Below are 13,892 nucleotides of genomic sequence, written 5' to 3' on the forward strand. Positions count from 1 at the left end.
GCAATGTTCCGGATCTTGGCAGGAGGTTGAGAAGCAGAGATGGTGATTCGGAGGGGTCGGAGCAGCTCAGGGCTGCGCTCTCTGTCTTTCTCAAGGAAGCTGTCCTACTTCGACGGCGAGTTCGAGAGGTTGTACCAGCGCCGGCTTCTCCCCGCCTCCGCCTCCGAATACTGCCGGCTCATGGAACCCCTGCTCCGGTGCTGTTCACCCCCAAGCCGCCGCAGCGGTAGCCGGGCCCAGGGCAGGATCGCTCTCGTAGCTGGCGTCCTCTTCCTGCTCGGCTGCCTCCTGCTCCACAGCCGCCCCGGCTCCAGATTTCTCAGTTACTGCGGCCGGGCTTTGCTGATTCAGGTCAGTGTGCCTGCCTCCACCCCATTACAGATTGGCACTGAGAACATTTTAATACATGCGTTTCGTTGAGATTCAGAGAAACACCGTAAATCCTCGCAGTAACTGATGGGAATCTAATACCCCAGGTATAAACAACAGCCTCTTCCAGAGTTGCACAAAATGATCCATTCTGTCTCTCCCTCCCAAACAGACAGACTAAAATACAATTCTTTTGGGGATTGTTGATGTCCTTCTAGAGGAAGTATGTGTTGTTCCTCCCCTTGTGTGGAATAAGCTTGAGGAATGGAGTGTTTGCTTTGATCTTTGAAGTAATTTGGACTTGGGAATCCACGTGGCCTTTGAGCAGAACTTCCCATTTATTTTGGGATTCAGTTAAAGAGAGTTTGTAAACTTAAGTCTTCCAAGATGGAACATGCAGTTCTTGTCTGGAATTAAAATGTTACTTTCAGTCCCTCATTTTCTGCTTTTTTAGATTTCTGGAATGGTACAGCACTTGCTTAGTGTTCTGTTGGTGCTTTATTAGAAAAGATGGCACAGTGGTTAGCACTGCCACCTCAGTGCCAGGGACTCGAGTTCAATTCCAGCCTCTGGCAACTCTCTATTTAGGTTTCCTCTGGGTGCTCCAGTTTCCTCCCACAGTGCAAGAATGTGCAGGTCAGAATTCGCTATGCTAAATATGCCCATGGTGTCCAGGAATGTGTTGTGTGGTTTAGCCATGGGGAATACAGGTTATAGGGGTAGGTGGTTTGGGTGGAATGCTCTTTGGAGGGTCCATGTGGGCTCAATGAGCCAAATGGCCTGCTTCCACAGTCTAGGGATTCTGATTCTATGAACTAATTTGACATGGCTTCACTTCTTTCTCCCTTACCCATTCATCCAATTTCCTTTCACAAATTCTTCTGTTTGTGAGAGAGATATCTGCTCACATCATTTCTGATTCTTTGCCATAAAACTGTGCCCTCTGGTTAGTGACCCTTCTGCCATGAGAACGAAACTATCCTTTTTTACTCTATTAAAATTGGCCATGATGGCTCCCTTAAATCTCCCTCTTAACTTTGTCTGCTGTAAGGAGAGCAACACAAAATATCCAGCATCTAACAAACTGAAATCTCTTATCACAGATGTCATTCTAAGAAAATTCTTCTTCCTCTCTGCGAGGCTTTAATATCCTTGCCAAACTGTGATGCCCAGAATTTGGGAAGAATGCTCTAGTTTAGTCCTAACCAGTGAGGTTGAGTATAACTCTCAAGCTTTTGCATCCCATGTTCCTGAATGATAGAGATTTTTTAATGAAACATATTTGTTCTTATTTTCAGCTGCTGCCTTACTGGGACTGGACATTGTACTCCAATACTGACTGCCTGATCAGGAACCCTTATTACTTTGAGAGAGGCCTTGAGTCTTTGCAGCTCACAGACTGCATCACTGTGAGTTAACAAGCACTGTTTTCTAAAATTATTCGAGGACCTTTATATGCTGAATTGGGCTAGCAACTTATATTTACCACAAATATCATTTACAAGCAGGCCCATCCTTTGAGGCCAAGTTGCACCAGTGTGTTTAAACACAATCAAGGGACAGGATTGAATAATGTTTAGGGTCTTTGCTCATATGCATTTCTGCCAATACACTGCCTCATACCAAAAATGCAGGTGAACTACATTGATCTGGATGTAGGTTTGCTCACTGAGCTGGAAGATTCAGTTTCAGACGTTTTGTCACCATACTAGGTAACATCTTCAGTAAGCCTCCGGACAAAGCCTTCACCTAGAGGCTCACTGAAGATACTACCTGGCTTCACAGGAGGCTCCCAAGCACTGAGGATGTCACCTAGACAGGGGACGAAACGTTTGCAAGACAAATTCCCAGCTCGGCGAACAGAACCACAACAACGAGCACCCGAACTACAAATCTTCTCCCAAACTTTGAACACCTATGGGCGAGAGACGCTAAGACAAGCTAGGAAATGGGAATCCTGTGTCAACCGCCTAAGCGCCACATACGAACAACTCCGGTTCCTGCATGAATGCCGAAAGAATCGAATCCTTCCACCATGTGTCAGATACAGACCACCAGTCAACAATCCACAAGCCAGGGACACAGCCAGGCAGAACGGATTCAGGATGATCTTTTAAAAAGGCTTCACAGGAGGTTTCCACGCACTGAGGATGTCACCTAGACAGAGGACGAAACGTTTGCAAGACAAATTCCCAGCTCGGCGAACAGAACCACAACATACTACCTAGTATAGTGACGAAATGTTTGAAAATGAACCTTCCAGCTCAGTGAGCAAACCTACATCCAGAAACTCACCCTGAGCTACAAATCTTCTCAAAACTCTCAAACTACATTGATGCAAGTAGAAAGAAGAAACAAGGCTTCTTTGACATACGCTTATTTTTAAATTCAAAATTAATTCACCAGTGAAGCAAAATTCAAATGAAAGTTTACCATAAATTAAATAAACTATTATTAATATTTTAAGAACAGAGATTTACCTGATGGCCCAAAGGACTACTATTCCTACTTGCTGTACAAATGAGGTCATAAAGATTTGGTATGAGCATTAGGCTCAGCAAAGTACATGGCACTTCTGCTATACCATTCTATACTCCTCAAGCTAGTTTCTGCATCTACGTGAAGGATTCCAACCTTCTGTGAACTATATTGTAATGGGAGTTGGAGCTTTTATGAAGAAACTGAAGAAAAATTTTGTAGACAGAAGTTTGTTTTTAAGGAGTGCATAGTCAGGAACTTGTGCATGAGTTAGATCGACAGAATGACTAACAATGTGTTCAAGTAAATCCTTTTCCTGTTTAGATATAAATTGAGAGTCAGGCTTTGACATAGAACCAGTAACCTTCAAGGAAGTTAATTGCACTGTTAAAAAGGGAACTGCCTACCAGTGGCAATCATCTATCAATCAGCTAAGAGTAATTAGTTCAATATGTGTTAATTAATGCAGCAGAAAGTTAAACTGCCAGTGATTCATCAGAGGCTGATATTCAATAAGGAGCACACAGTATTATGTTTTGAGTGAGATGTGATTCCAGGTTCATGAGAGAGTTTGGTACATAATGTAATTTCTATTAAGGCTAATTGCAAATAGTGCGCTAAATATTAGGTTGCATTTCCCAGTAGTTGTAAGGTTGTGTTAAGTAAATTAATTTTATTTAACTTTGATTTATTTATATTAATGTGTGAAGTAAAGTTGCAGCATGGTAGACCAGTTTGGTCATGTGGAACATGTGTACTGTAGTATGTGGAATTACTGACAAATGTGTGTAAGAGGTGTCATCAGTGATGGAATCTCGAGTGCCGATGTTTGGAACTCAAGTGGTAGTTAGAGACATGGTAGATAATCGGCAAGGCAAACAGCTTGTTCAGAGAGGTGGTCATACCACAGGCTAGGAATATTTGAGGCAGACAGTGTAGGAATGGAGAGGCTCCCTGCCTTTATTCCTGATGAAGGGCTTTTGCCTGAAACGTCGATTTTCCTGCTCCTCGGATGCTGCCTGACCTGCTGTGCTTTTCTAGCACCACTCTAATCTAAACTCTGGTTTCCACCATCTGCAGTCCTCACTTTTGCCTAGATAATGTAGGAATCCCCTGTAGTCCCGTTGTCTAATTCATTTGCTGCATTGGATATAGATGACAGCACTGGTTTCTCAGAAGGGTGCAATGAGAGCCAAGTTCATGGCACCTTGGGTGATTCGGCTGTACAGGAGGGGAGAGCAAAGGAGGGGAAGTCCAGTAGAGGATTTGTTATATAAAAGGAACAGACAAGGAAAGAAAGAAGGAGGAAGTATCCTTGCTGTTGAGGCAGGGCAGCAGACAGTCACTATATTAATCTCTGGCATAGTTGCATTGTTGTGAGGCAAGATTGAGGACACTGTATTCTCTGAAGTTTTGAATGAAAAAAGGTGATCACATTGAAACTTAAAAAGTTCTTAAGAGTGTGACAGGCTGGATGTAAATAAGGTGTTTTCCACTGGGCAGTGAATCTAAAAGCAAGGACGAGAAACTCCGGATAAGACTGAGCTAAAGAAGAATTTAAGTTTCAGAGAGTGGTGAATCTTTGGAATTCTCAATTCCAGACAGCAGTGGAAGCTGAATTGTTGTGCATGTTCAAGTCAAAAATCGAAAGATTTCTGCAAAATACACTATACTGGCTTTAAGATTTATGGAGAAAAGTTATTGAGGTAGATGATCAGCCACAATCTAATGTGGGGAATTATTTGCTACTTCTGTTTTGTTGTTACAGTTTAGTTTTTAAGCCTTATGTTTATGCATCTAATTGTTTAGGTATGTCAACAATATCCAAAAGTGGAATTTCTGCACAAAGTAGATCCAAAAGTTGTTCTCCAGAATTATCTACGTCAGAATCTACCTGTCATCATAACAGATGGGGCAGAAGAATGGGTTGCACAGAGAGAGTTTACTGTGCCATTCATAACTCGGGTCAGTCAATACAGATTTTTTTTAATATCCCTGTTCTACTTCATGTGTAATTGGATACTTTAATCACTCATGTTGTTGTGGGCATAGGTAGTGCCCCACAGTTGCTTCTGATGCTTCATCAGAATCAGCTAAGTGTTGACTACAGGGCTTGTGTCTGATTAAAATTCATGCTGTAGTTTCTATGTGTGGAAACTGCCATCTCCAAAGTATGCCATTGGTATTGGTGCTTTGTAGTGAGGTCTTGTGTTCTGTCCCAGAAACCTATACTGCTTTACTGCCAGAGCCCCAGATGGCTACTTTGGGTGTTGACCACCACAATCACAGCTTCTGATCAAAGACATTAAGAATGAGTGAATGAATTAATCTGCACCTTTGTAAATTTAGATAACAGTAGATGTAAGGGTTTATTTTCCTACCCCTGCACTAGGATGCCTATATTCAAGTCATACTTGCCCAAGAGGTGTGTCATAAAATTAAAAATAAAACTTTAGAGAGGGTTAAGAAAATACTGCCAGAATTTGTTTAAATGGGGTTGCTACTTGTCCCATCCTTCAAGTGATTTCATGCCCATGTGATAAATACCTACATAATGTGTTCCTTACAAACTCTGAAAAAGCACAAGTCTTCAGCTTTTCGGAAATCCTGAACCATAGTCCAGTCACAATCCTGAGAGAAGTAAATCTGTACAATGTCATGCCCTGCTTCCTCATTATATATGGTTTGCCCTGGCTGTGCCAGCAGCAATTTATTAAAACTTTCTCAGTGCTTAGCTTCAGAATTACAGCACCCTTCTTAAGGGGGATGAGAATCAGTAAATGTATATTCTGATGCACCTTGTGGTTGGGGAGGGTGGTGTTTGATGTTTTACTTATTTCTCTTGGCAGATTTACAGATTAAAACTCTCCTTTATGAGCACCCTCGTATGGAATTTTTGCAATCTATTTCATATTTGAAATTCTGATTTAATTGCTTGTTTCTTTTCTACCTTGGTTGATGGTATAAGATGAAAGAGCTGCAAATCTAAATCTTACCTTGCAATGGCAGTAACTTCTGCAGTGCTTTATTACAGTTGGGAATTTGATACTGCATTTACTTCACTTGGGAAGAGTTTGCATTGGTTGGGAGACCTCCGGAAGTGGGATGAGATTACGGCATATGAGGATGAGAGATGGATCATAAATTTATGGAATAAGGAGGGAGCTGGTGAAATGATAATATTTAAGTGGGGAAGTAAAGAACAGCAAAATAACATTGAGATTTGAGTGCTTGGCTGATCCTGAATTGGCATCTCTTAGTTATACAGTGGTCACCCAGTTCTGCAGAGCACAGAAGTATGCAGTTATTGGGACTCCCTTCACTCGGTGGAGAATACTCCTATAACCTTCTTTGAAAAAGTCCGTCAACAGAGGCTTGACCAATGGGCAATTCAGTGGTAAGACTCAAGACTTGTGTGATGAATGTTACGTGAGATTCTTTTAACCTTCTTATGCAATTTCATTGAAGTACAATAGTTCCCACAGTCACTTTACACCCCTTAGCCAATTCTTATCTTTTTGAACTGCTTGTTTTCTGTTCAAAAAAGCACATTGATAATTTTTTTTTAAAAAAGAGCCATCCTATTCCCCCTCGGTCCATCCCCATGGCATAATCTGGATGCTCCCAACAGGAATGGAAATTAGTTATCTTTTGCCTGCAATACAATCCTTTCCTCTTGGGACCACATGAAAATTCATATCTTTAGTCTACTTAATAAGCAACTTTCCAGAACTGAAGGCTCTACCAAAAAACCTCCATATTTACAAAGATACTTTTAGCTGCTTTGATCTGGGAACTACACAAATAACTTAATTCTTTTATTAAAGTAATTGTAGTTCTTCTGTCCTTAGCAAAAACACCGTAAGAGGTATGTGTCATCTGTTTTAAGTTTTATTTTCACTTCTAACTCTGGTCCTTTTTAAATAAACACAATTTACCCTTGAAATATTGTTAACTCCAGATTACCAGTCTTACAGTTCCTTGCATCTAAATGTAGATTCAGTGCCTAAGCTAAACATTTTATAAAATGTATCAATTATGGAATGAGAGGTTTACAGAAGTGAACAATACTTTTACTATGAAGACTAGATGAAGATATTCTGTTGTTCACCCAGTATTTAATGTATTTTGAGATAACTAATTTTTTTAAAAATGAACATCTCAGATGAGGGATTAGGTAATCTGGTGCATTCTGTCCAAGACTAAAGATAATGCAAGGTGTATGAAGGTTTGTAGCTCAGGTTGAGGTTTAGGGTGTAGGTTTGCTCACTGAGCTGTAGGTTTGATATCCAGACATTTCATTACCTGGCTAGGTAACATCATCAGTGACGACCTCCAAGTGAAGCGAAGCTGTTGTCTCCTGCTTTCCATTTATATCTTTCTCCTGGATGGGGTTTGTGGTGATGTCGTTTCCTATTCATTTTCTGAGGGGTTGATCGATGGCATCTAGATCTATGTGTTTGTTTATGGCATTGTGGTTGGAGTGCCAGGCCTCTAGGAATTCTCTGGCATGTCTTTGCTTAGCCTGTCCCAGGATAGATGTGTTGTCGAAATGGTGGTTTTTTTTTTCATCCATGTGTAGGGCTACGAGGGAAAGAGGGTCGTGTCTTTTTGTGGCTAGCTGGTGTTCCTGTATCCTGGTGGCTAACTTTCTTCATGTTTGTCCTACGTGGTGTTTGTGGCAGTCCTTGCATGGAATTTTGTAGATGACGTTGGTTTTGTCCATGGGTTGTACTGGGTCTTTTAAGTTTTAGTTTTTGTTTGAGAGTGTTGGTGGGTTTGCATGCTACTAGGATTCCGAGGGGTCTTAGTAGTCTGGCTGTCATTTCTGAAACTTCTTTGATGTATGGCAACCATCAAAGCAAAAATCTGGGTCTGCTACCTAGATGACACCTTTGTCATCACAAAACGAAACAAGATAGAAGAAACATATAACATCATCAACAACACCCTCACAGGCATAAAATTCACCAAGGAGGAAGAAACCAACAACAAACTCTCATTCCTGGACGTCACAGTCGAAAGAAAGGACAACGGAGAACTACAAACCTGCGTATACAGAAAACCGACAAACACTGACCAAATACTTTACTACACCAGCAACCATCCCAACACACACAAACAAAGCTGTATCAGAACACTATTCCAACGAACCACCACACACTGCAGCACAGACGAACTTCAGAAAACAGAGAACCACCTATACAACGTATTCAAAAAGAACGGATACTCAAAAAATACAGTCCGCAGATTCCTCAAGAACAAACCATGACAAGCAGACCAAACACAGCCAGAAACCCTAACCACCTTACCATACATCAAAGTAGTTTCAGAAATAACAGCCAGACCACTAAGACCCCTCGGAATCCTAGTAGCACACAAACCCACCAACACTCTCAAACAAAAACTAACAAACTTAAAAGACCCAGTAAAACCCATGGACAAAACCAACATCATCTACAAACTTCTATGCAAGGACTACCACAAACACTACGTTGGACCATCAGGAAGAAAGTTAGCCACCAGGATACACGAACACCAGCTAGCCACAAAAAGACACGACCCTCTCTCCCTCATAGCCCTACACACGGATGAAAAAAAACATTTTGACTGGGACAACACATCTATCCTGGGACAGGCTAAGCAAAGATATGCCCGAGAATTCCTAGAGACCTGGCACTCCAACACAATGCCTTAAATAAACACATAGATCTAGATGCCATCTATCAACCCCTCAGAAAACGAACAGGAAATGACATCACCACAAACCCCATGAACCCCATCCAGTAGAAAGATATAAATAGAAAGCAGGAGACAACAACTTCGCTTCACTTGGAAGTCGCCACTGATGATGTTACCTAGCCAGGTAATGAAACGTCTGGATATCAAACCTACAGCTCAGCGAGCAAACCTACACCTAAACTAAAGATAATTCCAGCCTAGACAGATAGGCTAAATGTCTCATGATTGGTCAAGGATGGGGAAATCTTGATAGATCCACTGATGCAGTCTCTGTAGTACGGCCAACTAACTTGCTTTTGATATCAGCTACAGGTTTGAGTTGATTTATTGTAGTCACATGTACTTAAGTACTGTGGAAAGCTTTGTTTGAGAGCAGTACAGACAGATCATACTAAGCAAGGACATACAGAACATAGAGGTTACAGAGCACAGGAGGTGCATAAAGCAAGATTAACATTAACAAGATCAACGTTATTTGAAGCTTGAGAGTCCATTCATCAGTCTAAAAATGGCAGGGAAGAAGCTGTTCTTAAACCTGTTGATGCATATTCAAGCTTATGTATGTTCTGCCTGATGGAAGAGGGTGTTGAAGAGGATTACCAGGGTGGGATGGGTTTTTGATGTAGGCAGCCTTTCCTCAGTACTGATTAGTGTAAATGGAGTCCAATGGAATGGAAATGGAAGGTTGTGTTGGTCTGGGCTGTGCATACGACGTTCTGTAATTTCTTATAATCCTGGGCAGAGCAGTTGCCATACCCAGGCAATTATGCACCTGGACAGTATGCATTCAGTGCTGCATCTGTAAATGTTGGTGAAGGTCCTTATGGATATGCTGGATTTCCTCCGTCACCTGAGGAAGAAAAGGCATTGTTCTGACTTCTTGACCTTTGCACCAACATGGTAAGTCTGAGACAGGTTGCCCATTATTGTCACTCCTAGGAACTTGATACTGTCAACCCTCAAAGTCCATTTTGTTGATGTATATAGAAGCATGTTCTCCTCCTTTCTTTCTGAAGTCAATGATCTGTTCTTTTGTTTTGCTGTTATTGAGTGCGCGTTATCATTTCACCACAATACCAATCCCTCGATCTTCTTTCTGTATTCTGACTCATCATTGTTTGATATCCAGAATTGAGAGTGTGTTGCTGGAAAAGCACAGCATGTTAGGTAGCATCTAAGCAGGAAAATTGACATTTCGGGCTGGAGCCCTTTATCAGGAATGCTCCGGCCCGAAACGTTGATTTTCCTGCTCCTCAGATGTTGCCTGACCTGCAGTGTTTTTCCAGCAACACACACTCAACTCTGATCTCCAGCATCTGCAGACCTCACTGTCTCCTACTTGTTTGATATGCACTGTGGTAGGATGGTGTCCTCAGCAAACTTGTAGATGGTATTCGGTTGGAATTTGGCTACACAAGACATGGAATACAGTAGGGGGCTGAAAATGAAACCTTGCAGGGGCTCCAGAGTTGAGGGTTATCATGTCTGTCTTCAGTGATTGCGGTCTATGGGTCAGGAAGCTGAGGATCCAGTTGCAGAGGCCAGAGCCAAGATCTAGGTCTCAAAGTTTTGAGATCAGTCTGGAAGGGATTACGGTATTGAAGGCAGAGCAATACTCGCTGAGTAAGAATCCAACATAGGTGTCCTTTGTTTCCAGATGCCCCAGGGATTGCTGTTACATTGGTAGGCAAATTGCAGGGAATTGAGGCAGGCTGAGAGGCTCAAGTTGATATGTGCCATGACCCACTCTCAAAGTACTCCATGATTACGGAAGTCAGAATCACAGGGCAGCACTCATTGAAGCATGTTTCATGTGCTTTCTTTGGTAATGGGATGATGGTGGTCTTCTTAAAGCTGGTGGGGACTTCGGCTTGTAGGAGGGAGAGGTTTAAGTTATGTGAATACCTCCACCAGCTGGTCTGCACAGGATGTAAGCGCTTGGCTAGGGACCCAGTCCAGGCCCGTCGCTTTCCTTGAGTCACCCATTTAAGTGCATTTTCTCTTAAGACCGTCTAGTCTTTAGACCTGTCCATGGAAACAATGGTGGAAGCAGAGTACTTGAATATTACTTCTCAGTTGATTCTCTCGATGTTTTTTCTGATATGTGAAACACTCAGGGTTCACTTAAAAGATTTGAATCGTCAGTTAGAAATCAAAGTTTAGAACAACTGTTGAAGGAAAGCTGATTTTTTTTTTCTCAGATTTAAAATTGATTTTGACTGCAGACAACAGAGACATGTCTGTGCTGGTGAAAATCAAAATGCCTCTTCCTGTCCTATTCACAGGCTGAAGCTGTTCAGTTACCTGAGAACAAATTATAAGTTGTTGGTAAGCACAAGGCTTTTGCCATTAATAACTGGTCACTAGTCAATAGACCAACCAATTTCTTGCCACTCACCTGCAACCTTACACAGAACCCCTCAACTTTGATTTATCTGCAACCACATAAGTTACTGCATGTTCAAACAACTTTTTATGCAATGCTTGCCATAATTATCAGCTTACTTGCTTTTCAAAACATGCAGCAATCTTTTAAACCATTGGTTTTAAAACAGTTCTTTCTTATTTCAACCCACAATATTTAAAAAGCATAAAAACAAAGATGCCAGTTTTTATGCTGCAAGGTTTGTCTTATTTACGTAGGAACAATCTTAACTCTAAAGTCAGAAGTACTGTCATTTTAAGTATTTTAAAGAATGACCAAACAATAAATGAAATTGAATCTAAACCACCCACCCCCCCCATTTGATTCAGTCATAACATTTCTTACACACCAAGGTCCTTGATAAATTACAACAGCCAACTGGCAGCTTATTAAGGTCTGACTAACCCGACATCATGACACTACACATGCAACTCTCTCATCTATTGATCTGTACAATAATGTCTGTCTATATGTAGTTATTTTCATCTGTATCTCACTGGTTGTTTGAGAGATTTCAACTTCATCCATCAAATGGCAATATTTTTCTGAATCATTAATTTTAAAGGCTACCACTATCACTCAAAACTTTTTATTTGCTTTTCACAATAGTGTTTCATATGGAGGCTGTCCATTGCAATGCATTGTGCATCATACTTGATTTGGTTCTTGAATTCATTTAAACACTGACTGGATTTTTTTTAAACTGGCACATCAACTGGACTTAAATAGGTTTCGTGAACTGACTCAGGGAATGAATGTCACGCCAGTTGATCTTAGAGCATTCTGGTTTGTGTTGGCTAAGAAGCTGTTTGGAGTGAGTTTCAGCTATGATGTTTAATCTTTGAATGCTGACTGTAGATAAGAATTATTTCTGCACAGGAAGAATTGCAACAAAGCAGCTGCGAAGGTAATCCGTGCATTTTATCAACGACCCTACTTCCTCCCTCCGGTAGTGGAACTGGCAGAGTCCAACTGGTTGCTGATGGCATCACAAGAGGAAAACGGCGCTGTAGAGGACACATTTGTAAAGGTGAAATAACATATGCTTTAGTTGGATCGGAATATGAACAATTAGTCCAATGTTTTAGCATAGTTGTGAGTATTGAAGGACCAGAAACTTCCTTTTTTGCATGTTTTATGTCTGAATTTCATTTGCACAATCCATCCTACAACTTTTTTTTGTTATATAATTATGTACTGGATTATTTATTTGATGTTGATAGTTCTGGCAATTAGAGGAGCCATGTGGATCAACTGTGAATGAAGAGAGACTGAGAGATTGTTATTTTTGTACAGGTGAAAGATCATGATGGGGACTTGTTGATGTGGATCGCTCAGCTGCAGGGGATCTTTGAAGTTCAACTCTTACCCAAGGACATATGTGCAAGCAAATGTACTCTTTTTACCTTGAAGCTCTCTCCTGGAGAGATAGGTATGCAGAATGGTTCTCCTGGACAAATCTTTGTGTTATTACATGTATAGTTTCGATTCCTACTCTAAGAGTTGTATTGGTGTATCACCATTAGTGAAATGTACTATGTTACTGATTGTAGATTCTACTAACAAACTACTGTGGAACATTTGGTAACACTAGCTAAATCTGACCTAAAGCTACAGGTGACAGTGTGGACCATTCACTACCTGCAGCTTTAGGCCAATGGCACAACATTTTAATGATGATAATATTAATAGCCAGTCAGTCCTCACCATTATGGTTCAATTCAGCTTTACTTCCTCAAACTTCTTTAATTATTTTACTGTGAACCTTTAGAATTTTCTACTGCAGAGGGCTGAGTACATGTAGAGATTGATTGATTGATTGATTGATAGATTTCAGATTACAAGGTTATGAGGATGAGGTCAGTAAAAGGCACTGAAGCATTCAATGATCATATTGAATGACAGGGCAGGCTCAGTGGATTGAATGGCTTACTCCTGTCCAATATTTCTTTCCCATGACCTGAAGATGGTATAATATCAAAAGACCCAAATAAGAACTATCTTTTACAGTTTTGTCTCTTATACCACCTTTTACATTCAAGAGTTTTCTATTTGTTTTCAATATTGCAGTTTGAAAATGAATGTTGCTCTTTATTGCCAATTCATCACTGATAATTACTTTGTTCTACAGATAAGTATGGTTTGCAAAGAACATTGGAATTTTAGAATTTATTGGACTTGTAAATAGTGTCATAGAGATGTACAGCATTGAAACACACACTTCGGTCTAACCTGTCCATGCCAACAGATATCCCAACCCAATCTCGTCCCACCTACCAGCTCCCGGCCCATATCCCTCCAAACCCCTCCTATTCATATACCCATCCAAATGCCTCTTAAATGTTGCAATTTTGTACCAGCCTCCACCACATCCTCTGGCAGCTCATTCCATACACGTATCACCCTCTGCATGAAACATTTGCCCCTTAGGTCTCTTTTATATTTTTGCCTTCTCACCCTAAACCTATGCCCTCTAGTTCTGGACTCCCCAACCTCAGGGAAAAGACTTTGCCTATTTATCCTGTCCATGCCCCTCATAATTTTGTAAACCTCTATAAGGTCACCCCTCAGCCTCCGATGATCCAGGGAAAATAGCCCCAGCCTGTTCAGCCTCTCCCTATAGCTCAAATCCTCCAACCCTGGCAACATCCTTGTAAATCTTTTCTGAAACCTTTCAAGTTTCACAACATCTTTCCGATAGCAAGGAGACCCGAACTGCACGCAATATTCCAACAGTGGCCTAACCAATGTCCTGCACAGCCGCAACATGACCTCCCAACTCCTGTACTCAATACTCTGACCAATAAAGGAAAGCATACCAAATGTCTACCTGCGACTCCACTTTCAAGGAGCTATGAACCTGCACTCCAAGGTCTCT

General features: G+C 41.2%; 1 protein-coding gene and 1 long non-coding RNA gene across 5 annotated transcripts in view; one reads left to right on the forward strand and one right to left on the reverse strand.

The window, feature by feature from the left end:
• Nucleotides 1–13,892, forward strand: part of LOC140488168 (uncharacterized) — an 18,798-nt gene continuing 4,906 nt past the window's right edge. For 2 of the 3 annotated variants that reach the window (XR_011963005.1, XM_072588023.1), the window contains exons 1-6: nt 1–351; nt 1,668–1,778; nt 4,657–4,812; nt 6,108–6,244; nt 11,894–12,044; nt 12,311–12,446. Coding sequence is in view for 2 of the 3 variants with exons in the window: in XM_072588023.1 (XP_072444124.1) it covers nt 40–351; nt 1,668–1,778; nt 4,657–4,812; nt 6,108–6,244; nt 11,894–12,044; nt 12,311–12,446 (1,003 nt within the window). In the remaining variant the exon portion in view is untranslated. The remainder of the gene's footprint in view (nt 352–1,667; nt 1,779–4,656; nt 4,813–6,107; nt 6,245–11,893; nt 12,045–12,310; nt 12,447–13,892) is intronic. The other variant, XM_072588024.1, reaches the window with a different exon arrangement.
• The window catches only part of LOC140488169 (uncharacterized), a 21,280-nt gene continuing 16,284 nt past the window's right edge, over nt 8,897–13,892 (reverse strand). For both annotated transcript variants that reach the window (XR_011963007.1, XR_011963006.1), the window contains exon 2: nt 8,897–10,893. This is a non-coding gene — a long non-coding RNA (uncharacterized lncRNA). The remainder of the gene's footprint in view (nt 10,894–13,892) is intronic.

Source organism: Chiloscyllium punctatum, chromosome 17 (assembly GCF_047496795.1).
Source record: "Chiloscyllium punctatum isolate Juve2018m chromosome 17, sChiPun1.3, whole genome shotgun sequence".
Taxonomy (NCBI): domain Eukaryota; kingdom Metazoa; phylum Chordata; class Chondrichthyes; order Orectolobiformes; family Hemiscylliidae; genus Chiloscyllium; species Chiloscyllium punctatum.